General features: G+C 52.9%; 8 protein-coding genes across 10 annotated transcripts; 3 read left to right on the forward strand and 5 right to left on the reverse strand.

Moving 5' to 3' along the window:
* Positions 1–789: 789 nt before the first annotated feature.
* LOC108097063 (monocarboxylate transporter 12) lies at positions 790–20,982 on the reverse strand. Of its 3 annotated transcripts, none has more exons than XM_017199097.2 (10): positions 20,389–20,982; positions 6,951–7,252; positions 5,891–6,010; positions 5,178–5,812; positions 4,888–5,088; positions 4,705–4,830; positions 1,738–2,068; positions 1,463–1,663; positions 1,235–1,393; positions 790–1,123 (listed from the first exon to the last, which is right to left on the reverse strand). In XM_017199097.2, exons 2-10 carry the CDS (start codon positions 7,090–7,092, stop codon positions 1,113–1,115), a joined length of 1,926 nt encoding a protein of 641 aa, XP_017054586.1. In that variant the 5' UTR covers positions 7,093–7,252; positions 20,389–20,982; the 3' UTR covers positions 790–1,112. The 3 variants fall into 3 exon arrangements, with proteins under 3 accessions (XP_017054586.1, XP_017054585.1, XP_017054587.1); XM_017199096.1 differs by lacking the exon at positions 20,389–20,982 and adding an exon at positions 10,869–11,375; XM_017199098.2 differs by lacking the exon at positions 20,389–20,982 and adding an exon at positions 10,869–11,374 and having other exon boundaries at positions 790–1,393.
* Positions 2,442–4,449, forward strand: LOC108097068 (fatty acyl-CoA reductase wat). Its single transcript, XM_017199106.2, has 6 exons — positions 2,442–3,028; positions 3,091–3,179; positions 3,268–3,377; positions 3,434–4,004; positions 4,078–4,224; positions 4,285–4,449. The coding sequence occupies exons 1-6, from the start codon at positions 2,546–2,548 to the stop codon at positions 4,376–4,378; spliced, it is 1,494 nt and encodes a 497-aa protein (XP_017054595.1). The 5' UTR covers positions 2,442–2,545; the 3' UTR covers positions 4,379–4,449.
* Positions 12,794–14,044, forward strand: LOC108097074. The gene is made up of 2 exons (XM_017199115.2): positions 12,794–12,858; positions 12,924–14,044. Exon 2 carries the CDS (start codon positions 12,941–12,943, stop codon positions 13,610–13,612), a length of 672 nt encoding a protein of 223 aa, XP_017054604.1. The 5' UTR covers positions 12,794–12,858; positions 12,924–12,940; the 3' UTR covers positions 13,613–14,044.
* Positions 17,214–18,008, reverse strand: LOC108097073 (GPI-anchored hemophore cfmA). Its single transcript, XM_017199114.2, has one exon. The coding sequence runs from the start codon at positions 17,950–17,952 to the stop codon at positions 17,371–17,373; it is 582 nt and encodes a 193-aa protein (XP_017054603.1). The 5' UTR covers positions 17,953–18,008; the 3' UTR covers positions 17,214–17,370.
* On the reverse strand, positions 18,216–18,968 carry LOC108097076 (keratin-associated protein 19-2). Its single transcript, XM_017199117.2, has 2 exons — positions 18,871–18,968; positions 18,216–18,672 (listed from the first exon to the last, which is right to left on the reverse strand). The coding sequence occupies exons 1-2, from the start codon at positions 18,880–18,882 to the stop codon at positions 18,367–18,369; spliced, it is 318 nt and encodes a 105-aa protein (XP_017054606.1). The 5' UTR covers positions 18,883–18,968; the 3' UTR covers positions 18,216–18,366.
* A 104-nt stretch (positions 20,983–21,086) lies between the features above and the next one.
* Positions 21,087–21,498, reverse strand: LOC108097078. The gene has a single exon (XM_017199119.1). It carries the CDS (start codon positions 21,389–21,391, stop codon positions 21,179–21,181), a length of 213 nt encoding a protein of 70 aa, XP_017054608.1. The 5' UTR covers positions 21,392–21,498; the 3' UTR covers positions 21,087–21,178.
* Positions 21,499–21,659: 161 nt separating this feature from the next.
* LOC108097064 (60S ribosomal export protein NMD3) lies at positions 21,660–23,524 on the forward strand. The gene is made up of 2 exons (XM_017199100.1): positions 21,660–22,731; positions 22,792–23,524. The coding sequence occupies exons 1-2, from the start codon at positions 21,803–21,805 to the stop codon at positions 23,426–23,428; spliced, it is 1,566 nt and encodes a 521-aa protein (XP_017054589.1). The 5' UTR covers positions 21,660–21,802; the 3' UTR covers positions 23,429–23,524.
* LOC108097072 (exopolyphosphatase PRUNE1) lies at positions 23,418–25,020 on the reverse strand. The gene is made up of 2 exons (XM_017199113.2): positions 24,898–25,020; positions 23,418–24,829 (listed from the first exon to the last, which is right to left on the reverse strand). Exons 1-2 carry the CDS (start codon positions 24,943–24,945, stop codon positions 23,660–23,662), a joined length of 1,218 nt encoding a protein of 405 aa, XP_017054602.1. The 5' UTR covers positions 24,946–25,020; the 3' UTR covers positions 23,418–23,659.
* Between the last annotated feature and the right edge of the window lie 235 nt (positions 25,021–25,255).

The following is a 25,255-nucleotide window of genomic DNA, read 5'->3' on the forward strand; positions in this document are numbered from 1 at the left end:
TTTATTTTTAAATATCGAATTGGTTTAGAATTACTTGTTATAATAAAAATGAAATTAAATAAAATGTGTTTTTTTGTTGGTTTGGGGGTTTATGAGTAGCTAAACGCATAGCAGCTGAAAATCGAATTTATTGTCCCGAGGAGCATTGTCCGACTAGACAGCCAAATTGGCAATTTCTGAAAACGAAATACCAGGCGAACAGAAATACCTAGAAAGCGGCTGCAAAATTCGAAAATAAAAATCAGCAGCCCCCTAAGGTATGCAACATTTTTCATACGCAGATGCTATTAAAGATCGTGGTTCGAAACTTGACTATGTACGATCCACACAAAATACTAGATTTGTGGATTGAGCATCACTGACAATGCTGGGCTTGAAACTCGGATATCAATTTCAGAAATCTGCCAAAATCCACTTTAAGGTACCAGGCGAACATAATCCATTAGTAGGTGGAAATGGACAAAATTTTTGGAAAAGTTGCTCACTGACAGAAGCTCTATGCTACTAATTGCTTACTGACAGAAGATTTCTGCTATGATATAAGATCGCTGGAATACAATTGTTTACTGACAGAAGATCTCTGCTACTGATTGCTTACTGATGGAAGATCGCTGTTATAAAAAAATAAATTCGATATCCACCTGCTAGGCGTTTCTGTTCGCCTGGTATCTGGTTTTCAGAATCGACCAATTTGGCTGTCCAATCGATCCAATCGGGACTGGATTTGTGGTGTATCTGAAAAATAAAAATAAAAACCCTCCCCTTCCCAGAAATGAAAACACGTTGCAGTTGTTGTACAAAAGCATTCTTTAATGTCGTATAACCAGACAAACACTCGCACAGGCATACAGTCATAGTAGAGTTACAAAAATTGTTCTAGTACAAATTGCATATCGATATACATATGTACGTACGTATACATTTTTATACATTTGCATGCACCTGCAGTGGAGGTGTTTCGGGATTGGGATTGGGATTGGGATTTGGGATCTGGGCTTGAGGGGTCAGCAGGGGTGGTCGCCTAAACATAAATAATCGGATACGCTCTAGCTATGGCATACACACATGTTTGGCCTACGCCTAGGACTTAATCTAACCAGGTGTTGGGCGCATCAATACACGTCTAGAAGTATAGTTACAGTAGAAAAAAAAAAACAAAAAACAAATATAGAATTAGCAATAGCAGTAGCAGTAAGCAAAAACAAAGTGCGCACGATGGAGTGGGTGGACTAACTTAGGGCTAGGTGCTCGGCGTGGTGCTTCTGCTCCGACTTGCGGGCCTGCATTCGCTGGAGGGGCGGAATGGCGAACATAACCAGTCCGCTGATGGCGATCATCAGTCCGGCCATGAGGAAGGCAGGCGAGTACGAGTCGGTCAAGTCGTACATCCAACCTGTGGGCGAGAGTCACGCATGTAAGTAAAGTAAGTTAAAGGTTCTTTTCCCAAGTAGAAGACACCCACCTCCGATGGGCGGACCAATGAAGCTGGCGATGCCCTGGAAGAGCAGCAGCAGGCCGAAGGCGTTGGTCAGCTTGTCCAGGCCGAGCAGGTCCACCAGGATGACCGAGGTGAGGCCCACGTAGGCGCCGATCGTGAACCCGAACGCGGCGCAGTAGATGACCAGGGACTGGAAGTCGTGGCACAGCGGCACCATGGCAGTGGCTGAAAGTGGACAGAAATACAGAATTATCATTAGGTTATAGTTTCGGAACAGGCAAACCAAAATATATACTCACACACTCCGCAGGCCGTGAGGCAGACGTTGTAGACCAGCAGCCGGTTGACCCACGGCTTGTCCGATATGTAGCCCAGGATGATGCGGCCCACCGTGTTGGCCACGCCGATCGTGGCTATCAGGTGGCTGGCGTCCGTCTTGGTCAGCTTGAGGGTGTCCGCGTAGGTCGCCACGTACAGGTACGGCACGTTGAAGCCGATGCTCGTGCAGAAGTTCGACACGGAGAAGATGACGAAGATCACGTCCTTGAGCAGCGAGAAGTTCATCATCTCGGCGAACGTGTCGCGGGTCTCCTTGGAGCACGTGATGCAGCCGCAGCACTTGGTCTCCTCCTGGCAGAGAAGAAGAGAGCGTCATGAAATAAAGACATACATACAGAGATACATTCTATATTCTATACTCGATCCACCTGCTGCGACAATCAATGTCTTTAGACCCATCAAACCCAAACAAACCTTAGCTGGCCCGTGAAGGGAGGAAGGGGAGGAGTAGGGGGGAGGGGCAGGGGCAGGGGCAGGGGCAGGGGCAGGGGTCACTGCAGTGTAGACCCACCCGTTGGGGTCGCTGTAATCTGGCCGCTTCGCCATGACCCCGCGGCCGAGACCGAATTGAGCCCGAAATTAGCATGGAGCGCTCATGTTAGTCAAATCGCGTAAATGGCGTAATGAATATGCGTGGACCGCGCCGGCCGCTCGCTTAAGCCGCCTGACCGCCGCCTCGGGGCTCCAGTGCTGTGCCGTGCGGCTATCCACGATCCACGATCCACGATCCACCGCTGGATCGATCGCTGCTCAGGGAAAGGCTGCCCAATGGAGAGCTTCTTCGAGGACAGGGAGGTGTTCGTGACGGGCGGGTCGGGGGTGGTGGGCAAGGCGCTGATCGAGAAGCTGCTGCGCTCCTGCAACGTGAAGCGCATCTACGTGCTCCTGCGGCCGCGCAGGCAGCTCTCGGCGGAGCAGCGGCTCCTGCGCCTGCGCCAGGCCACCGTCTTCCACGTGCTCGTCGCCGAGAAGCCGCAGGAGCTGGACAAGGTGGTGGCGGTGCCGGGGGACGTCTCCCTGCCGGGCCTGGGCATCGACCCGGCGCAGGTGGAGCGCCTGCGGGGCGTCTCCCTGGTCTACCACTGCGCGGCCACCGTCCGCTTCGACGAGCCGCTCCGCGTGGCCCTCCGGCTGAACGTCGGCGGCACCCTGGAGGCGCTCAGGTTCGCCGAGGGGCTGCCCCTCCTGGAGGCCTTCGTCCACGTGTCCACCTTCTACAGCAACCCATACTTGACGCGGGTGGAGCCAAAGGTACTGAGCTGCTCAGCTCCTCAGTTTTAGGCTCAGATTTAGGCTAACCCTGATCCTTGCAGTACTACTCCTCGCCGATGGACTGGCGCCTCTGCCTCCGACTGCTGGACGAGGTCCCGGAGGACGGGCTGCTCGACGCCCTCACAAGGAAGTAAGTCGCGTCCGTTAATCGCCGCTCCTCTTGCAAATCGATTCTCCCTCTCTCGGCTGCCGCCACTCCATCTTGGATTCCGAACCAGGCTGATCGTGGGCTTCCCCAACACGTACACCTTCACCAAGAACCTGGCCGAGTCCCTGGTGAACGACTACCGCCACCGCCTGCCGCTGGTGGTGTACCGCCCCTCCATAGGTGAGCCTACGATCCGCCCAATTGCAGTTTCCATTCCCGATCCCGTTTCCATCCAGTTCTCTTCGCGGTGGACGACCCCTCGCCCGGATTCTCGCCCTCGCTGATGGGCGCCATGGGACTGTTCGCCCTGGTGGGCGCCGGCATCCTGAAGACCGTCTACCTGGGCAGGGACATCCGGCTGGACATCACGCCGCAGGACATCGGCATCAAGAGCATGCTGTGGTACACGAAGCGCGGCGCGGAGCTCTACCGCCAGGGGCCTCCGGCGGAGCTGCCGGTCTTCCTGTCCTCGTCCTGCACCCACGTGCCGCACACCTTCACCCAGATCGCCGAGCAGATGGACTCGCTGGACCTCTGGCGGCACTCGGCCTTCGGCAAGAACCTGATGATCCCCGGCTGCCACTACACGGACCGCCGCTGGGTCTACCAGTCGCTCGTCTTCGCTAAGCAGATCCTGCCCGCCATGGCCGTCGACCTGCTGCTCCGCGCCTGCGGCCAGCGGCCCCTGCTGATGGGCGCCGTGCGGAAGGCCTACCAGACGCTCGAGGTGATGCAGCCCTTCATGTTCAACAACTACGACAGTCCCGGGGTCACCGACTACGAGCTCCTCACCGCGGAGAACCAGGGGTGAGTGCGCAAACCAATCCAGTAATCCAGCAATCCAGCAATCCACCAATCCACTTCTGCTCCGCCTTCCCAGCACCGCCTTCGATCTGGCCGCCTTCAGGCACCCGGATATCCACGGCCTGGTGATCCAGTCCTGCGGCGAAATGCTCCTCAGCATCCGCACCCACCTGCTCCGCGAGGACCCGGCGACCCTCGGGCGCAGCAAGATCATCCTGCGAACGTGAGTACCTGCGAACTCGCGCGTTTCGGCTGTGCATCCAAATAGTACTTTCCCTTCCAGGAAGGTCTTCCTCTACCGGCTGCTCCGCCTCTTCCTGCTCTACAAGCTGCTCCGCTGGCTGTGGTCGCGCTACGGGGCCTCCCTTTCGTTTTAAGCTTTTTTTTGGTAGCCTAAGTGGAGCTGGGTTTTGGCTCAGCTCAATATACTACAGAACCTCCCTATTCAGCTAGCCCGCCTTTCTTTCTGCCCTTGTTTTTGTCAGACTTGAGCCACTCCGTCCGGGACTCTCCTCTCCAGAAGGGTTTCTGCGGAGTTCCCTTCCCGACGGAGTGGTTCCACACCATTCACCCCCTCTATTGCATGAATCGGACCGAAGGGCACCAGCAACCGTATGAACCAATAAGCGGACTCTCCAGCGGTGAGTCTTAATGCCAGCTTGTAAAAACCGAATATCATATGCCATCGGACCCCAAAGCTCACCTGACTCTGCGCCACACTGTTGCTCTGGCGGAGGGATCCGTACCGCTTGATGACCCCCGACCCGGACATGGAGCGGCTCAGGTCGTTCCGGGAGCTCACGTAGTCGGGCAGGTTGTGCAGCGAGCCCTGGAAGGAAAGACAAGTGGTTAACGTTACTCCGGAGAGTGGAGAGGGGAAACCCACCTGGTAGAGGGCGTCCGGGCGGTACATGGTGCCGCTGGCGCTCCGCTCGCGGTGGCCGTCCCGCAGGGGAGCCAGCTGCAGCTGGCTGCGGCACTTGCGGGCGATGTCGTCGTTGCTGGTGCTCTTCACCACCGCCTGCGGTGGCGTCACCAGGATCCCCGTGGGTCCCTGTCCGTTGGCGGCTCCGTTCGAGTTGTTGTTCTACGGAGCAAAGGGAGCAAAGGGGTGAGGCGTAAGTCAGCGATGGACGAGTTGATGAGGGTGCTCCCCTCCTCCTCCGGAGGACTCACCAGGTTCAGGCCGGGCTTCAGGTTGTGGCCCACGCTGTTCGAGCGGCAGAGAGCGCCGCCGGAGAGCGGCGGCAGCTGCAGGTACTGGCCCTTGTCCTTGTCGTTGTCCTTGTCCTTCTCCTCGTTGTTGACCTTGGAGAGGAGCTTGAGCGGCTCGAGCTCCGCCGGCGTGGTGTTCTGGTCGATGATGGCCGCCTTCTTGCCCAGCTGGGGCGTGCTCGGCGTGTTCGGCGGCGTCTGCGGCGGGGCCTCCAGCTCCAGCGGGCGGAACATCGCCCCGAAGATGATGCAGTTGAGCACGATCCCGCCGATGATGAGCATGGCCCCGCGCCACCCATAGCTCCCGATGAGGGCCTCCGTCAGCGGGGCGAACAGGAAGGTGCCGAACCCGGAGCCGCAGACCGCGATCCCGGTGGCCAGCGACCTCCGCGCCTCGAAGTACTGCGTCACGCTCACGATGGCCGGCAGGTAGATGAGCCCGAAGCCCAGCCCCGTCCCGAGGCCGATCGTGATGATCAGGGTGAGCACGTTCTGGGCGAACATGCTCACGATGATGCAGCTGGCGGCCAGGAGGGAGCCCGCGATGGTCACCGCCCGGCAGCCGTAGCGGTTCACGAACGACGAGCTGATCGGACCTGCAAATGGATGGATAAGCGCATTAATCAGTTTGTAAAGGATGGGGAATACCATTCAAGAGGGTATCGTTCACTCACCGGAGGAGAAGGTCACGCCCACCATTATGGAGGCGATCCAGGCCGTGTAGCCCTTGCCCTCGTTGAAGTAGTCCAGGAACTCATTGTAGAAGATGCCGAAGGAGTAGGTCATGCCATCAGCTGCGGGAGAGAGGAGATCAGATGGGGATCAGCAGCTGTGGATTCCGAATCAACCCTCCATCCCCCATCCTCCATCCTCTGCCCGCCACCCAAGTGGATTCCGTTCGATCTAACTGGTTCGACGGGCCGTAAATCAGTTTAGTTGGGCAATTAATTACGGCTCCCAATTTTATCAGCCCCCCCACCCCCGCTCCCACTTGTCCCTCGGCAATCGCCAATCACCAAACACCAATCACCAATCACCAATCGCCAATCGCCAGTCTCCAGTCGCTCTAACCCGTAACTATTTCCGTGGCACGGCAATTACAGCCGTAGCCGCGATTAGATTATCGCCCGGCCATCTGCGGACGGACTGCGGCCACTTGGCCACAATTATCACCCACTTGCTGCTTGCACGGCTCGAGTGGCGACTGTACTCCACCTCACACCTCCCACCACCCACCACCCACCTTCCGTAAAGCAGCAACGCAGTCGGACCGCCGATAAGCCCAATGAGCTCCCAAGCGGTCCGGCCGAACTCTCTGATTTTGGTGCTTGGCTATTTACGATCCCAAATCCACAACATACAACCTGTTGCCGGCTGTTCTGGTTGCCGGGTCAGTCGAAGGCCGGCGGATTTGATTTACGACAGCCGCGAAGTGCTGGAGCCATGGCCACCCACTCAGATGGCGAGCACCACTTGGCCAGGAGTCCTGCGGCGGAACCCACTGACAACCAAGTTCTAATAAGTTATGATAAGAGGATGAAATCGGGAAACTTTCAGTATCTGGCACTCATTCCTTGGGATAAACGGCTCGCTCTTCCCGCACCAGAATCAATCAATTGTAGCTTCCACCAGGATCTCGAAGTCCTATGCTTGCTGCAGCTGACACTTAAGCCCCATTCGACGACCCTTCACCCGGGTATCTCCACCACCGATTAGCAACTAAACTCCACTTACTGACTATGTGGATCATGAAGGAGCCGAAGACCACCACCCATCCCCAGCCGCCGTCCGGCGGAGTGGGCTGTCGCTCCAGGTCCATGTCGCAGGACTCGTGCTGCTGCTGCGATTTTCTGCGGGCCGGCGGTCCGTGCACCATGTTGCTGTTGCTGTTGCTGCTCCGACTTCCGGTTGAGCCTTGACCTCTGACCTCCGGTGGCACTTGCTTTGGCTGCTGCGGCTGGGGTGCACCTGCTGCTGCTACTGCTGCTGCTGGTGGATCTCCTCCTCCTCAAAGCCTGCGGCTCATGCTGCGCCAACTGAAACGAGAGCGGTGGCAATTAGAAGCTGAGTTGTGAAGTCGGGTGGCAAGAAAACCCAATTACCAATGCTGAAAACACGTGATGAAGAGGATGTGGCCGTTGGAAGTTGTTGTTGCAGCGAGTCTGCCCCGCTTATCAGCCGAGCTCAGCTGAGAAGCGTTGAACCCGCCAAAAACAACCAAACAACCGAGGCAGATGGGTCTCTTCGTATGAATTTAAATAGAACATTAAGGTTGATTGCTACTTAGAGCACACCCAAGTTATTGCTCATTAATTAATCACCCGAAATAATAGAAATAGAAATAATTTCATCTTTAACGATTTAGCGATAATTATTTCGCACTCCATTAAAAAGTTTACTATTCAAAAATATTTAAGATTGTGGCACCTATAAAGAAATGCCTCATTTCTTCGCGATGCGAACCAACTGAAAGCGGTTATCAGGCTGCCAGCGACCTCTGACCCCGTCGCCCGCCCCCTCCTCTTTGGCCAAATCGCAAACCAAATCATCACGGTTATTTGGCAGATTTCGCTTACATTTCCATTGTCCGTCGATCGAACAAGAAGCGGGGGAAATGGGAGGGGAAATGGGAGGGGGAGGGGGAGGGGCGAGGCTGATTCTAAGTATCGCTGGTACTCAGTAATTAAGTCAGCACTCGGGATGCGGCTTATCAGGCCCAGCAGCTCAGAAAAACAACCGACTTTATAGACTACTATATATAATATTTGCCATTCGGACCCCCAGCGATCTGCGTAGAAAGTCTTTCGTTTATGCGGCGAGAAGTCGCGATCGCCAAAGGGGTTTTCGATCTGGCTACCCTGAATATCTATCCTCGAGGTTGAGTGGTCATTTATTACGGATTAAAATGGTTTTATGCATGCCAAGGAAACATCAAGGAGTTCTGAATATGCTGAAATATACATCTAAATGGTGGCTCAAATGAATGTCCAAATCCCCTGATATAGCTTACAATATTTATCGTCAGATTTAAGACTCAACACACTGGCAAAGACTTTCCGCCACTTCAGAGTGTTCTAATCACTGACCCAGGTGCGAATTACTTTCGCTTTTTGTGTGGCGAGGCGTTCTTTTGTTCTCGCTCTTCGCCCGAATAGATATGGCCAGCAAGAATCGTGTACGTATAGCCTATATGCACATGTATCTCCAGAAGTGCTGCCTGCTCAATCATCGCTGTTTTTATGGCTGCGTTTTTGTGAAATGGAAACAAAGCGCAAAAGTTGCTACAATGCTGCAAGATAATTGTGACGTGATAAAGCGGATGATTCCTCCGGCGAGGGGCAATGTGGGCGGAATCGCGGGAAGCTGAAGCTGAAACTGAAACTGAACAAAACAAATGCTATTTCGCCTTTCCAAAGCCGTATCAGCAGGCAGTTGATATGCACACACATTACAACGAGAGCAGGCGTGAACAAAAGCCAAACCCAACCTAAAGTTGATTAGGCGCGAACAAGGGGGAGGGGAGTGAGGGGGAGGGGGTCACTAGTCACTATAGTGGTTTATTTACCAGAACTATAACAATAGCAACTGCACCGCGAGCATCTCCAACTTATGCGATGATTCATCCGTCGGCTTCGCTTCGATTCCTTTGTGCAATCAGAGACAATTAAAACAAAACAAATCAAATCAACGCAAATGAGGCCGACGAATGTCGTCTAAGCTTTTACCTCTGGACTGGCAAGAAATTCTACATTATCACATCGTACACCGTGGGCCAAAAATTGGCCATGACATCCGGGCGCTTCTCTCGGATGAAAGATACTCTTCTAATCGCCGACAAAGAGATTGCGCATACGCAACGTTGGCGGCAGTGACTTGAGAATGCTGAGCGTTCCGCACGGAAAACACTACTGAGGAGCCGCCCACTTGACCGCAACTCATCTGCCCCAACAAAGGAACGAGGGACTTTGGTTTCAGCTAGCTCACCAGCTTTTAAAGGAGGAAAAAAACAAGATAGAGGATGCGGGTTGCAGTTCCTTGATTTGCGTAGTTCAAAAACAATCTTGTTGGGGTTTTCTGGGAAACTACAAGTTATCTTCTCCTACCTCAGACATTCTTTAAGGGGTCGTGGATATTTGGGATCTATTTGCTCGACTTGAACCAGTACAAGTGGGCTGTGAACCGGTTGCCAACTGGATCGTAATCGACGGCTCCCCTCCCCCGATCCGTTGGTTTATCTTGCACTTTCGCCTGGCAACGACAGCAACACCAGCACGACATTCTCGCCAGGCGATAGCACTCGGACTGGATGCACTCGGCCGCCGAGTCATCGGTCGTCGGACGGAGGGCACTGCGAGGAGACTTTGCCCTTGACCCAACGAGTCACCGAGTCACCGCGTCACCGAGTGACCGCGTCACCGAGTAGTAGCCCCAAAATGTGACAAAATGTGCGCAGCAAGCAGAGTGCAGTATCAGCAGCAGAAAAAGCAGCAGAGCCAGCCAAAAAGCAGGAGCAACACGAACTGTTTGATTACGTGATGCACTGCGAACAACTTCTTGTGCTTCTTGGGAGTTCTCGAGGTGTTCTCAGGAGCAGGGCTACCTGTATGGAAGGCATGACGTGGTATTTCTGCACCGCAATGGTAATCTTATTTTCTCGGTGTTTTGCTTTTGCGCTGCTCGGAAAGAATGCAGGTGTCGTTGAACCACCAGCGGCAAAACAAACAAGTGCGACTTGCCAAAAAAAAAAAGGAGGCGACACCAGAGGCGATAGAAAACACTTGCAGGCGACATGCAATCGGGTGATTCACTTCCAGTTCTCAACAACTAAAGCGATGGCCCAGTTAAACGTTCAGCCTTTGTCTCCCCAGATTTATGTTTTGCTTATCCTTGCCCGGTTCAAACTGCATCTCAACGGAAAAAACTCTCCAGCGGTCGTTGGCACTTTGTTTATGAAATTAATTCACTTGCCTGGCACTAAGTGAGTTTCGGCTTTTGCGGTCACGGATTCTTAATTGCCCTGGCCTTGGAGATACTTTGTGCTCACCTGCCAACCGGAATCCCAATCCCAAGCCCCACCGGATCCACCTGGCCAGTCTGTCCGTCTGTTGAACCTGGTCAGGAGCACCACCACCCCACCAACTCACCGTGCGGATTAAGTTGAATTGAAATTTCAGGAGAGCCAGGAAGTCCATTCTGTTTTCTTAGTTTCCCATAGAAATATAAGTTATATTCAAACGTAAGCGTCTGTTAAATCTTCCCATATTTCCTCAATCAATCAATCCCATCAATCTGCCTCAACGATCTTGTCAACATTGCGTCGAACCCTTGGATTTAGTCAATATCAATATCGGGAGCTATCAATATAGATCACGGCCACTGTACACCGATAAAGGGGAAGGGCAACGAATGCATTTCTTTTTCCTCTCCCACGTTCTTTGTCTATAGGCACACACAAAAAAAAAGAACCGAACGAGCCGAAATAAAAAAACAAACACGTTCAAAAATAGTTTCGACGAAAAGCGCATTTTCGAAGCACCGTCACCAGGCGAATGCATTCGCTCCTTGGACAAACGGAGAGGTGATGCGATCAAATGTGGGAACTATCACTCAGGCCATAGGCCAATACCGCCTTATCCGATCGAGTCGACTTACCTTCGGGGTTATGGACTATGCGCGCCTTTTGTTGATTAATTTGCTGCTGCCTGCACTCTTTCGCTTTATTCTTTTGCGTTATTCGCTGTATTGCCAGAGTGTGCAAAACTTTTACGACTTTGTTGACAATTTGTGTTCTTCGCGTTACAGTTACAGCTGCAATTGTCCAATCGCTGAGATTATGGATTGCACGGGGCGTTGAGTGTTCAGTCAAGCCGAATGAAATCGATTCGGATCGTATCAAAAGTCGATTAGGTGCGCGGCATATGTACTACATATGTATGTTGGGGGTCCTTGCCAACTGGCCACACTCGAGATTGTCCTGGCGGCGTTCGACCGACGCTCGATCACACTCGAACAACGCGAAATAACGGATTAAGCACGGACTTCGCGCCTGGTCAGTTAACTTTGCGTTGTTTTCTGCTTTTCTAGATTCCGTTCCGTTTTCGGCGAGACGCAACCGATGTGGCCGTAAGCAGCGACCAAATAAATTCAACGCGAGCTGGGCCAGAGAAAAGCGCCGAGCAGAACGAAGAAGGAGCGCCGTCAAAGAAAAAGCGCCTACCGAAACACTCTCCTCTCCGGGCTCTCCCGCCGCTCTCTCTCTCCGCCCGCCAAGGCGCCTTATCAGTGGTCAGCCCCGCCGGAAGAGAGAGCCGATGGGGAGCAAAGCGAAGAGCGCGGGGAAAAGAGCGCCAAAGCGATCGACTCAATCCGCTTTAAATTATAGGAACCTTATCAGTTATAGTATTTTGTACAGGTTTTTTTGCGATTTTCAATTGTTGTCCGCTGGCAAATAACACGGGTTTTTGGGGGGCGGTGGACCAGGGCGGGAGGGGGCCGCTTACGGCTTTCTGGGCTAAGTGTTAAATATTAATTAACAAATTTGCTCGAGTTGAACTATGCGTAAAACGAAATCACAACGGTCATAAAACGAAAATACAATCAAAGCAAATTGTATACAGCAGAGTACATTCATATACGCATGGACCATGGGGGGCACTGTGATACTCTACACAGAACAGTTACATATGTATATCGGTGCTCTCTTTAAGTAACTGTTTTTGGAAAGCATATTTAAAAAGGTACACAGTTTTTGGAGAAGTTTAAAGCACAGTGAAGCAATCGTTACATATAGCTAGTAAATAAATAGGGCTAGTAAATATTTCTACCTCCCTGCCTACGATAACTGATTTTCTTTGGCATTTTTAGGGGCCATTTTTCGAGTCCTTTAGAACAAAACTTCAGCCGAATGCTATTCAGCTAATTCCACCTGAACCAATCAACCGAATAAAGAAATCGCCTGTCACTGCAACTTCACCTTAAAGCACTGAAGAATCAAGGCCAGCGATTAGATGAGCCCTTTGTTGGCCACAGCGAATCGCTGATGCTCTATAAACAAAAATAAGTAGAGCGGTGTGCTTAGCTTTCCCCACTCACGGGGTTCCCTGGCTCGTGGAGACCTGACTCGCGTTCGCACCGTTCGCATAATTTGCCGGGCAAACAGTGTCTTTCTGGCCAAAAATAAACCCAAGACCAGACTGAAGTCGATCGGTCACAGGTTGGCCACCCAAGATGAATTGGTCTAGCACCCGTGATCCTATAAATAGGCCTGTACGCCCCCGCCCCGCCCCCATCTGGCCCCCTGGTCATTTATGATTGTCGTAATGCGCCAATATTGATAGCCGATTATGCCGGGCCATTGATAACGCTCTATAACGGGAATGGGACGGGAACGGGAACGCACTCTGCATAGTGCGTCCGCAACTGTCGTGCCACGCCCCATTTCCGATTGATAAGATAGTGGAGTCCGGGGCACAAGAAGTGGAGCGCTTCTGCAGGCTCCGCAGGCGGCGAGGAGCGAAGTGGCGCCCGAACAGGATTGGGATTGGGTTTACTCGACAAGCGGGTTTACCCAGGCGAAGGCTGTCACTCCCCACTGTCAACCGTCTGTCAACCAGATATATTTTGTACTACTCGCAGCTGGCAGGTTTGTTTCCCCCATTGTCCTACCAAGAACTACTGAGCACAAGTTCATATCCTGCGGTCCTGCAGATTCCCAATTGGAAGCCATGGATCTCTCTCAACTGGATGACCAGTGCAAGTGGCGCCGGTCAGCGCTGGGCCTGCGGAAGGAGTACTTCGGGAAGCCGTGGAACTACTGCTTTCGAGTGCCGCGCGATCCCTGCCAGCTCTTCAAGTGGATCATCTCGCTGGACCTGCCCAGGCTGGAGGACGAGACCCCGCCCTGGAGCTTCTACTCCGACCTGCTCGAGGCCCGGACCGTCCAACTGGACCGCAGTCCGCACAGCGGGAAGCTGCTTGTGAGCCTCGGAAGCCAGACGGTGGAGCAGTCCACGTCCGCATCTGAGCTCACGACGTCATCTGCATCCGAGGCTGAGGTGCTCACAGGGTCGGTGGAAATGGAAAGGGCGGTGGAGATGGGAAGCGATCCCGACATGGAGGCCAGTGCTCCGGGAGCAACGCCGCCCGATAACCAGCAAGCGAAGAGTCCCCGACAACTTGGCTCCTTGGTGAAGAAGATGGTGCTGACGGTGTCCGTGCTGCACTCGCTCTTCGTCCTGTCCAGGATCGCCCTCGGGGGCTCCCATGCCGGCGGGTGGGGCGCCTGGCCAGGAGTCCCGCCTCCGGCGCAGATCGACGAGACCCCCTGGTGCCTGCCCGCCGGCGCCTGGCAGTACTTGGTCAGCAAGCTGGGCGCCCTGCGCAGTGCGCATCCCTAACTCCGCTCCTGGGATCTCAGCGCGGACTGCGATAGTTTCGTTCCGGCTATTTTTAAACCCATCCCGCTATATTTACGCCTCCGGGCTCAGCTGTGGCTCTTCCCCGCCCCCGCCCCCGCCGATGTCGCCGTCGCCGTCGTCCACTGTTTGCTGTTTGCTGTTCTCGTTGTTGGCGGCGAGTCGATTGCGAGCACCACGGAGAGCCCGAATTGGGGGTCGTTGTTGTTGTTGTTGTTGCGTTCCCAAGCAGCCAAGCACCCCAGCACCTATCTACCCCAGCACCTAAGCACCCAAGACAACCACAGCGACAACGATCCGGATCGGCGATAAGCCCGGAATGTACATAAGTCTCGGTCAACAGCTCGCCGATCCGATCCGATCCGTAGCCAAATAAACGCCAAGCTGAGTCCCCAGCTCTAAGCTCTCTCCCTTCTTCTGGGAGTGTGTAAAATATTCCACTGTGGCCAGCCCCCGCACCCGCTGGACTGACCGTGGCCCGTGGACAATGATCCCGGCTCCCAGCTCCCGGCTCCCGGATCACAGAGCCCGGAGCAGCCAGCGCTTATCGGTGTCAAACACCTTTGTGTTTTTGAGTTAATGGCGAACATTAATAGGTGCATTCACTTGCCTTTCCCATTCCGAAACGGAACTCGATCCCCGACTGGCGTCATCGCGAGCTTAGCTGTGCATCCCGACAGAACTAGCCGACTAATGGTTGATCCTACGGATGAAAGATGCATATCGCGTATACGCACTGTGGATACTTGCCTAGCTTGGGCGAAGGGTTTCGGTTTCGAGTGACTCTGTCAGCCTGCCCTCGGCAGTTCGTCAACTTGATTTGCTCGTTCCGCACTCTCGGGCACCCTGTTCATAACTTTCGAATCGAATATGGCCCGTTCTGCAATCAATCGCCAATCGACTGTCATATCCATTCGGAATGGAAGCCTTCTCCTGGAAGCCTTCTAGGCAGCCGGGCCACTTGCCTTGCACCAACTATTGATTTAATTGCAGCTGATGGCCAAGGAAGCGCTGGAATCTTGGCGGCACGTCAACGTCAAACAGGCGAAGCGCCGGAAAATTGGGCTGCCAGGAAAAGCGACTGGCAATGGCAATGGCATAATGTGCCTGCTCGAGAGTTCGCATGCAAATTAGCTGACAAAACGAGATTGACATTCGGCCAGGCAATAAGCGGCAAGTTGTCTGCATCGGCCGAGTTGTTATTTCACTTTTTCCACTGTTCACGAATCGTGCCGCATTGCCGTTTTCCCTGCCACGGCCCAAAAGGCAACTGCGAGGACTGGCTAAAAAGCCAAATGCCGAGAGCAAAGGCCGCGCAAGTCGGCCGGCTAACGGGAGAAGGAGGAGGGGGCAGGCGGTCCCAAGGGCCCAGGATATATAGTACGCTATGGAAGACTATCTGGGCGGGTCGTTTGCTCTGCCGCCGGCTTCTATTTAACATGCACTCGTCAAGAGCGCTGGGCCGCATTAATATTGCAACGCGGGGCAGGACGAAAGTCGATCCGTGGGGCAGGACTCGCACAGCCACCTGTTGAGTGGGGGCCACCCCCGATCCCCCCGACCCCTGGCTGCCACAATCGGATATGCACGGGCACACACCGGCAAACAGGCAGTGCAACACCCCGAGCCCAAAAGGACCTCCATTTACAGGGGGCGGGGTCAAGCCTACAGCAGAGCTCACTTAAAAAAGGACACTTATAAAGGGACACCAAACAAATCAATTAAATTCCTTTTTTGACTGGAGTTGCTGGCTGGCTGGATTGCTGGTTTCCCACAAGTCCAATCCTACTCCAATTAGAGAAGTGTTAATAATGCATTCGTAAATCCCGCGAGTGCTAGTTGTGCGACCGCAGCTGTGGCCATCCCGTGTGAGTTCTCGCTAATTATGCATAGACTTAATGAAAGGCATGCGCTCTCGGGCGAAAACAGCAGAGTTAACGCTTTTCAGGTGCGCGGGACTGTACCTGCAGACGTGCATCCAACATATAGTACGAAGGAGCGATCGGAGAGTCGGTGGCAGGTTAAAGCTGTCGAGTTGCCGCAAGTGGCGCCAGCATCCGTGAAACTCCCACGAGCTATCAACCTGGCTGTTGTCACAGTCCTTTCGCTTTCAGTTCCCCCACCTGACCCACCAGAGCCACCTGCCACATGCCGCTTCCTCCCGGGGACGCAGTGCACGTGCCGCGAGTGTGTGTGTGACAGGTGGTTATATCAGTGCGCCCGAGTCGGCCCCCGGTGTCACGTTCTCACTCGGAAACAATGTGTTGTGTGTTATGCACATGCAGAGTTGGCGATTCGGATTATGGAACGGGCATGCCCGAAAGGACTACGTTTCAAAGTATCCCCAAGGGGCGATTGCTGTGGCAACATCAGCTGTGCATCCAAGTACCCAGTTATACCACACATAAGATAGGGAGCCTAGAGGCTGAGCGACATTAAGTTGATTTACTCGAATTTTCCTAACTTCAAATTCAGTTTGGAGCCCGTTGTTTCATTTGATTTATTGCCCTGTTGCCTTGGTCCTGGCCCTTGGTTAAAAGGACCAGCGAGTAGGCCTGCAAGGCATTTCTGACCTCGCTTTTCAAATCACACTTTCAGGACAGCCAGAGAGCTTCACGATGGGTTTTCAAGGGGTATAAATGGGCCGACACTGTACCTTCACTACCATCAGTGTGCACTTGGCCACTTACCCTTGCACTTTCCCACGAACCGGCACGTGGCACGTGCTGCCACCGGTCGATCCTTGGGTCACGGACACCGATACAAAGAGGCCGATACGGACACGGACACAGATACGGACACAGATACGAATACGGATACGGATACGGACACTGAAGGAGACACCGACACCGATACGAATCAGGGCACCTCAACCACAAGGGACGCTGGCCGCAGCGGTCGAAAATCGAACTTGGCCGCGTAATTAATTGGCAGTCGCTCGGCCGTGGAATCCAGCGACCCGCAATTAGCGAACGGGCGGCCATCCACTGTCCGTTAGCCGCTTTCCGGACCGTCGAGCCAGGCTGAGCTGAGCTGAGCCGAGCCGAGCCGAACCGGACGGGATTGAGTCGCCGTTCTGGCCAGCCTGTCGCCCGAGTGCCAGCCTCAGAGCCGCGGAACCTCGGAGCAGTCTGAGCAGCCAGTCGGCCGGAGCTTTGCTTTTGGCCGTTTGAATGCAGCGCCAGTGGCGGAGCTTTGAAGCTTTGTCCGCGAGCTTTCCCCCTCTGGGGGCCAGCACATCCTCCGTTCGGGGTCGCCTGTCACGTTGCAGGCGGCTTTTCAAATGCGGCTAATAACAATAAGCCCTTGCTGAGCCATCGACGATTGCCGGTGCTCGCGAGCCACTTGTTGCATCGCCAGATGCGCCCGGTGACCAAGCTCCTTGTCAGGTGGCCCAATTAGGACCCCTATTTTCACCCATCGCCAGCTGGACGCAGCTGGAACCTAACAAATATAATATCCCACTCGAAGGGGCAGAGCAATTAAAATTTCTGCTGATAAGCGTATGATTTGTAAGTGCAATTAGTACTTTTGAGTAAACAACTATTGACCTTCGGATTGAGTTAAAGTCAAATCCAACTAATTAATAATTTCAAGGATTAAACCCAATTATAATTGAATCTAACGAAGAATAAGAGCACGTGAATCATGCGAACAGGTTGATTTACTTGGTTACGTGCACAATGTGTGATTATGGCTGCAGTCTGCAGGGGCAACCGTGGAGGGGCTCCACATGGTGCCTAGAAGCCTCCCCTGGCGCCGTCCTCTTCCTCCTCCTCCTCCCCCTCGTGGGTGCCAGCTGTGTCGGCCGTGCTGTTGGTGTCCGCATTCAGGTCCACCCAGTTGTCGTCGCTGATCTCGTCGATGGTGTCCGTGTCGTCCACCACGGCGGCCACGCTCACGTCGTCCGTGGAGCCGGAGGTGGTGGTGCCCGTGGTCGTGGTGGCAGTCACGGCGGACGAGGGCCGCAGCACCTCCTCCAGGGTGGCCAGGGTCGGTGTCGTCGAGGTTGTGTACGAGGCGGAGGAGGGCGTCTCCGACCGGTAGCCCATTCCCGTCATGTACGAGCTAGACCCGGACCCGGACCCAGATCCGGAACCCGAAACCGATCCTGAATCGGATGCAGTCTCCGTTGCGGTGGCCGTGTTGGAACTGCAACTGGCGGCGGCGGCTGCCGACGTGGAGGGTTCTTCGCCGGCCAGCTCATCCTGGGACATCCTGGGTCGCGGGAAGGCCTTCTGCTTGCGCTTCTGCCGAGCCACCTCGTAGTCCTTCAGGTCGGACAGCTTTAGGGTAATCTTCTGCAGGTCGCGCTTCAGCATCTTGGCTGCGAAATTGCGGGGCTTACACTGGTGAACAGTTATTCGGCCAGCGTTACCACAAAGTTCAGATCTCAGTTGAGGGCTACTGATCACACACTGATAGTAACGGTTTTGTATTCTAATAACTCTATTCTGCATCCCTGGCGACTTTCCTATCGTGGAAGGACTGCAACTTTCTTGATGTTTTCACTTTGGTGCAGCATATATGCAGCAGCTTTAGTTATTTTTCTTATCCAATTCTTATTCCAATTCAAAGACACCACTTAAGCTATTTGCAGGACATTTATTTTCCACTGAACGAGTCACGAAAACAAATATGTATGTATATACGTATGATAGTGCGGTGATGAGCATGAAGCGATCGAGAAAAAAAACAGTATGCAGTATGATCGTGGGCAGCCGGAGCCGGGCCTCCTAGTAGAACCCGTAGTGGCCGTGGTGGTACGGGTAGTAGCCGTGGTGTCCGCCGTAGTAGGGCGCCGCGTGGACGTATCCGTAGCCGCCGTAGTAGGGACTGCCCAGGCCGTAGCCGTAGTGGCCGTGTCCGTAGCCCCCGTATCCGCCGTAGCCGCCGTATCCGTGGCCGAACCCGTAGATGCCTCGCTTCTCCGTCTTCTTCTCGTCCACGGCGGCAGGCTCCGGTTCCAGGGCCTCGGGAGCGGGTTCCGAAACTGCCGCCCAGGAGCCCACCAAACAAATGGCCAGGACGACGAAAACGCACTGCACAGAAAACAAAAACATTTGGGCTTCATTCGGTGATTGGATAAGGTGGAGGTGGTTGGTTAATGATATCTCGAGTATCCACTGTTCCACATATGTTTGTGATTCGCGTTACACCAATACGATCTCAAATTTAAACCACTGTCACTTGAAAAAAAAGGGTTCGGACCGGCGGTAGTCCTTCGACCTGCTGCTTACCAAGAACTTCATGTTGCTGCTGGAGAGGATGTGGACGGTTGCTGCTGGATGGCTGGTTGACTTGATGGGCTGGGCGCCAGACGAGGTTTGATGATGGCAGCCAGCTGCCCGGCGCTTTTATAGCCACCCGACTGGGCTCATTGTTGCTGCTACAGTTGCAATTATGCAAACTGACAACAACAGCAGCAGCAACAGCAGCAACAGCAGCAGCAGCAGCGATTGTTGCAGCTGAATTGAATGCATGACGGGTTGAGGACTTGAAATCGAATATTGTTTATGCTGCGAGACCAAAAGGTCATCCATCCGCTCATCCGGCGGGGCGGAGTGGGCGTGGAAACTAACGATATCGGCTGTAATTGCATTCGTACTCGAAGTTCTTAGATCCCAGGCTTATTGGGCAATCAAATCAGGGCAGCCAGCCAGTCAGCCAGCCAGCCACCAACGCGATCCACATTCAACATGCAACATGCAACATGAGACCTGCCACTTGCGACTGGAGAATTGCCAGTCTGGAATGAGTTCCACAATCACCAAGGGCCTTGCCGCATATCGCATAGCACTTTCACTCGCCGATCGGGTGTCTTACAGCCCCAAAGGAGGAGCATTACCTAAGTGCGCTCAGAAGCTGGGCCGAATATTAAAATGCCACAAGCCTCGTGGGAATCGCACATGCATGCACCATTGTACTAAAATTATGAACGATTACACGTTTGTCAGCACTTTGGCATTTTTAATTAAGCTCACCAGCTCAGCTGGGATCTCTGCCAGATCATTTCCCATGCAAACTCTAATCGAAAGAATATCCAAAGTGCACGATTTTAAACGAGCCTCCAAGAAAAAGGGGTATATTGGGCAAAGGTTGTTGCCAAGTGAATAAGTAAAGTGAATATTAATAATGCAGTTGACTAGATAGTTAAAAACAAAATTCTTCAGGTTTTTCAAAATCTGATCACAACTGGAAAAAGTTATGCGCTTTGGAAAGCCTTGCCGCATCTACAAAAATTTTACAAAAATGTGAAAAATTCAAACAAAAATATATATATTTTTTTAGCATTGGATGCAGTTTATTAGATAATTGAACAACGAGGTTTTTGAGATATGCCACTTGTAAATCGGATAACATTCGGAAAAGTTATGGGCTTTGGAAAACAGGTTTAATGGAATTCTTCACAAAAGCAGTTTTTGAAAATTTGGAAAGGGGTTACATCACAAAAATGTGAGAAATTTTACCAAAAATATATTTTTTCACTTTTCTAACAGTTTATTAGATAATTGAATGACGAGGTTTTGAGGTAAGCCACTTTTAAATCGGATGACCATTGTAAAAGTTATGGGATTTGGAATGCAGCTATTGTCCTAGTTCAACAAATTAATGTTTTTTTTAATTTCGAAAAGGGTTACATTGCAGATGTGTGAAAAAATCGACCAAAAAATGTTTTTAACTCTTGATGTTTTCAATAAGATAGTTGAAATGCAAACTTTTAAAATAATGCCAATAGGAAATCAGTCTCAACTTACCCTGCATCAATCATTTCCGCCTGGCGCGGGGCCAATTACTGGGTACTCGATACCGTACCGCCGCAGCGAAGGACGACCTTGACCGCAGTGGCAATTGCAAGCCGCAACTCGCAGTTTTCGCTGCTCCGAGTTCCCAAGTCATGAATGAAGCAACGCCGGAGGCAACATTGTTGAATGAAGCATGGAAAATAGTCGAACGCAGGCACGTTTTCATTTTCCGTTTCTTTTTCCCAATCGACGACGGCGTCTCGTCATCTCTTGCCAAAAGTGGGTGGCACCGCCATTGTCTTCTCCTCCCTGCGATTGTCTTGCTTTGTGTTTGGTATTAAATCATTCGATATTAATGCTCTGCGCATCGGAGGTGAATGCACGCGAGCTGCGTTGGGCAAGCGGAAGCCGCCGCGGGGTCCGGGATTCGGGGACCCGGTCACGATCCGGAGATGACAACACTTTTGATTGCCAGCTAAATTATAATTCTTGGCTAATTCTAGTCTGCGAACGGGTCGATGTCGATGTCGATTGATTGATTCCCCATTGTGACCGGTTCGAGTTGCGGCCCCAGTCGGCAAATGGCTAATGGCGCATTGTTGGGCTTGTCTCTGATCCAGGGTCAGATATTGAATCTTAAAATCCCGCGGGGGCCCCGGGTCGCTATCCACTTTGGCCAGCTGTCTGCGGTTACACAACAACAACCGGCATTGGCTATTTCGACTGGAAATGCTAACATTTCCTTACAATTTATTGCGCTTAACAGACATTTAACAATTAAAGGGGCGGCGGCGAGGCCATCCTAGTACTTCAGCTCCTTGGCCTTGTCGTGGGCCCCTTCTTCCAGGAGCTTCAGTTCCGCCTGCTGCTTCTCCGGCCGTATGACGGTGTAGTAGTGGTAATAGCGCATCCCCAGGACGTAGGTGCCATACAGGGTGACCCCAATGCAGGCGTAGACGGCGCCGCGGTGCAGCTTGTCCAGGAGCGAGTTGGCGTTGATGGGTTTCTTCTGCATGGCGGCAATCCCTTCAAAATCCGTGAAATGTCCGGTTTTCCAAGCTTCGCAGCTGTTTCGTCAGTGATGGCAACGATATATCGATAATAAGGCATGGTACCAGTAGCGGTAGTCAGCTATATCAATGCTAGCTTTTTACCATTTATCACTTAGAAGAAAATCAAAATATCTGTAGAGTTAATCCAACAATTCACAGCACAGCACCCCAAATCCTTTCTTGGGATTGTAGTAAGTTATAGTTATAGACCAGCCACAATTACAGATTAATTTTTCCGATCACTGCAAACGATGTCCCTTTATCGATTACTTTTACTCGCACGTGTTTACAAATTTGTGTAGAAGCACTTGGAATTTAACGTCGCTGCAACGCCATTGTGAATTTAGAAAAGCAGAGAGGCCTCCAAAGGATTGATGGATCACGAATACGCTGGCGTTAACGCTATGGGCGTTGGGGAGGCCAAGGTTGAGGCCCCTAACGCGGTTATCCTGTGCTGCGAGTGCGGAGTGGCCATCCAGCCGAACCCAGCCAACATGTGCGTCACCTGCCTCCGCAACCATGTCGACATTACGGAGAACATTCCGAAGCAGGCGGTGCTCCACTTCTGCCGCAACTGCGAGCGCTACCTGCAGCCGCCGAACGAGTGGATCCAGGCCTCCCTGGAGTCCCGCGAGCTCCTGGCCGTCTGCCTCAAAAAGCTGAAGGGCCTTAAGGACGTGAAGCTGGTGGACGCGGGCTTCATATGGACGGAACAGCACTCGAAGCGCATCAAGGTAAAGTTGACCGTGCACGGCGAGATTACCGGAGGGACGGTTCTGCAGCAGGTCTTCGTTGTGGAGTTCACGGTGCAGAATCAGATGTGCAACGACTGCCACCGCACCGAGGCCAAGGACTTTTGGCGCTGCCTGGTGCAGGTGCGTCAGCGGGCGGAGAACAAAAAGACCTTCTACTACCTGGAGCAGCTGATCCTTAAGCACAAGGCCCACGAGAACACTCTGGGCATCAAGCCCGAACACGGCGGTCTGGACTTCTTCTACGCCAGCGATAACCATGCGCGCCGAATGGTGGACTTTCTGCTGACAATGGTGCCCGGCAAGGTGACCACCTCGAAGCGTCTCATCTCGCACGATATCCACAGCAACAACTATAACTACAAGTACAACTGGTCGGTGGAGATAGCTCCGGTTTCGAAGGACAGTGCAGTTTGCCTGTCCAAGAAGCTGCGCCACCAGCTGGGTAATCTCTCGCCGTTGGTCCTGGTCAACCGGGTGTCCAGCAGCATTCACCTGATCGACCCAATGACAGCACAGATTGCAGAGCTCACATCGCAGGTGTACTTCAGGTGGGAATCCTCGCATGCTGGTATTTCCTTGAAACAAGCTAATTGGTCCGTCTTTTTCAGAGCTCCTTTTGAGGCCATTTGTAATCCCAAGCAGCTGGTTGAGTATGTCGTCATGGACATCGATGTGATCATGGAGAAGGACCGTAAGACTTATCCCGGCCAGGGGCAGGTCTCCTTCAAGCACGCCCTCTGCGACATCTGGGTGGTGCGTGCCTCAGAACTGGGCATCAACGATAACCCCATCCACACACGCTCCCACTTGGGACACCTGCTCAAGGTTGGCGATTCTGTGATGGGCTACAACACCGGCGAGGCCAACATCAACGACCAGGAGTTCGAGAAGCTGTCGCCAGAGCAAATTCCAGATGTGATCCTGGTGCGCAAGCACTACGATCGCCAGACCAGGCTTAGCCAGCGCGTGTGGAAGATCAAGCATCTGGCGGCGGAGGCCACCGATGAGCGCAGCAAGTACGACTACCACGAGTTCCTCGACGATCTTGAGGAGAACGAGGACATCCGCGGCCAGGTAAACATCTACCGGGACAGCAACAAGACGATACCGATCGAGGCGCAGGCCGCTGGCGGGGACGTGCCCCAGATTACGCTGGAGGAGATGTTGGAGGACATGACGCTCGAGTGCGCTGACGACGAAATGGGCGAAGGGGAAGGGGCCGAAGAGGCCGAGCCACAGTTGTAGTTTTTTTTATTTATACCACGCTTTTTTTTACTCATGTATGCCTTGTACATATTCGCTTGATTCACGTAAACAACTAGGAAACTAGAGGAAACCTAATTTAATTTCTTTGTTACAATGGTGGCAATACTGAATTTCTTTCAATATCTCTTTTGGATCAACATTGGTCTCGTGGGAATTCACTAAAATTCTAGCTAAGTCTTGTATAAGCTGCTTGTTCGGTTCGGCACCGGCTTAAGAGAGTCCCAGCTGCGGTTTTTCCTTAAAGAAGTAAACCTCGTCGCAATCACACCCACGCTCCGCCTCCCATTCGAGCAGCGCCCGCTTCACGATGGGAAGGATGTGCTTTCTGGTGGCCTGGACATTGTGCTGGCGCAGAAAGCAGCCGCCCATGAAGCGGGTATCCACCTCATGCGGTCGGAGATCCAGCTTCGGATCGTTGGACTCCACCAGTGCGTGCCGAACGCGTTCCACCACCTGACTCTGGCCGGAGAGTGAGATCAAGGCCAGATCGCGCTGCACTGCGCCGTCGACGGGCGAGACGTACATGCCCAGCATCACCAGTAGATTGCTCTCTACGCCAAACTCGCGCACGGCCTTCTCCGCGCCGCTCTTCTCGACGAAGTCCCTGACAAGAATTGGCATTCCAGCTAGAGGGACCACTTGGCGGTCGGTCTGCAGGATCTTCATGTCCTTGCGTAGCACTTCAGTGAGGGTAAGCTTACTAATATCCGCCCTTGCGGCCACTAGCTCATCAAAAAGTCCGGTCCTCTGATCCTTCCCGTATTTCAACTCCCTTTCAAGCTGCTCCACCATAGCCAGATCTTTGACACCAAAGCGCTTGGCCTTGGGGGCAAAGTTGATCGTGTCCAGCACGATAGTGGCATGCAGCAACTGGGCCACTCCAGCGCTTCGGGGCTGCTCCTCAGCCAGATATCGCTGGGCCACCAGAGTAGCGCAGGAACCTACCGTGGCATCGATGTCCAACTCACAACCGGTTGGCAAGTCCTTAAAAAATTGACTACTCTCGTCTATGGGCCTATGGTCCAAAATCTCAGTCACATTGGGCGCCAAGGGGCTAACATGGTGGTCCACAAGGATAACGTTCACGTCAGTTCCCATTTCCCTAGGAATATCGTCGCGGAAGAGCAGCACAGGCTCTGCAATGCCACACTTGAAGAACAAATGGCCTACCTCGGTTTTTAGGGGATAATCCCGGCGTGGAATGTTCAGGACGGGCACATAATCGTGCTCCCGATGACGCTGGGCGTACACGAAAGCCAGAGTGACGGCTGAAACGGCGGAGTCCAGGTCGCATGACTCGTTTCCCATCACCAGGTGCAGTTTTCTGCCGGAGTCAACTGGAGCAGCTGCCCAGGCAACGGGAGACGCCTCCGTCAGATGCTGCGGGAGAAGGGAAACCCTATTAGTGCACGGTTCTACGCAGCCCAAGGACTATAGTGGAAACTCACCCGTACCAAAATCCCTCGGGCTTGAGCCAGGAAACGTAGGAAACACATTTTCCCGAGACAAAATCAAGGAAAACAGTGAGAAGGTGGAAAACCAAAAGGTTCCATGTATTTCAACAGTTGCGCGAATCGATTTGAGGTCCCATTTATCGATTGGCAATCGTAAAAATGCTGAAAGGGCCAGATGTTCGTAGATTGTTGTTATAAACAATATATTTGAGCCGACTGTGACGCACAAAGGTGTTCTTTTTAGTGGCTGGGCTTATCAGCTGCTATCAGTTGCATCTATTTTGCATGCCAGCAATTTTTTAATTACCACTACTAGGTCAAATGCCTTGTTTTGGAAAAACTCTTTTGATAA

This window comes from Drosophila ficusphila, unplaced genomic scaffold, assembly GCF_018152265.1.
Source record: "Drosophila ficusphila isolate 14025-0441.05 unplaced genomic scaffold, ASM1815226v1 contig_198, whole genome shotgun sequence".
Classification (NCBI taxonomy): Eukaryota; Metazoa; Arthropoda; class Insecta; order Diptera; family Drosophilidae; genus Drosophila; species Drosophila ficusphila.

What these genes read in the sequence shown, in the direction of transcription:
- LOC108097068 (XM_017199106.2), top strand. Translation starts at nt 2,546, where the DNA reads ATGGAGAGCTTCTTCGAGGACAGGGAGGTGTTCGTGACGGGCGGGTCG. An exon ending in TGACGCGGGTGGAGCCAAAG is followed by an intron (nt 3,029 to 3,090) that starts GTACTGAGCTGC and finishes TGATCCTTGCAG; the next exon opens with TACTACTCCTCGCCGATGGA. An exon ending in AGCAAGATCATCCTGCGAAC is followed by an intron (nt 4,225 to 4,284) that starts GTGAGTACCTGC and finishes TTTCCCTTCCAG; the next exon opens with GAAGGTCTTCCTCTACCGGC.
- LOC108097063 (XM_017199097.2), bottom strand. Translation starts at nt 7,092, where the DNA reads ATGGTGCACGGACCGCCGGCCCGCAGAAAATCGCAGCAGCAGCACGAG. An exon ending in GGGCGTGACCTTCTCCTCCG is followed by an intron (nt 5,813 to 5,890) that starts GTGAGTGAACGA and finishes ATCCATTTGCAG; the next exon opens with GTCCGATCAGCTCGTCGTTC. An exon ending in TGAAGCCCGGCCTGAACCTG is followed by an intron (nt 5,089 to 5,177) that starts GTGAGTCCTCCG and finishes TTTGCTCCGTAG; the next exon opens with AACAACAACTCGAACGGAGC.
- LOC108097074 (XM_017199115.2), top strand. Translation starts at nt 12,941, where the DNA reads ATGGATCTCTCTCAACTGGATGACCAGTGCAAGTGGCGCCGGTCAGCG.
- LOC108097073 (XM_017199114.2), bottom strand. Translation starts at nt 17,952, where the DNA reads ATGCTGAAGCGCGACCTGCAGAAGATTACCCTAAAGCTGTCCGACCTG.
- LOC108097078 (XM_017199119.1), bottom strand. Translation starts at nt 21,391, where the DNA reads ATGCAGAAGAAACCCATCAACGCCAACTCGCTCCTGGACAAGCTGCAC.
- LOC108097064 (XM_017199100.1), top strand. Translation starts at nt 21,803, where the DNA reads ATGGATCACGAATACGCTGGCGTTAACGCTATGGGCGTTGGGGAGGCC. An exon ending in ACATCGCAGGTGTACTTCAG is followed by an intron (nt 22,732 to 22,791) that starts GTGGGAATCCTC and finishes CGTCTTTTTCAG; the next exon opens with AGCTCCTTTTGAGGCCATTT.
- LOC108097072 (XM_017199113.2), bottom strand. Translation starts at nt 24,945, where the DNA reads ATGTGTTTCCTACGTTTCCTGGCTCAAGCCCGAGGGATTTTGGTACGG. An exon ending in CCCGAGGGATTTTGGTACGG is followed by an intron (nt 24,830 to 24,897) that starts GTGAGTTTCCAC and finishes CTTCTCCCGCAG; the next exon opens with CATCTGACGGAGGCGTCTCC.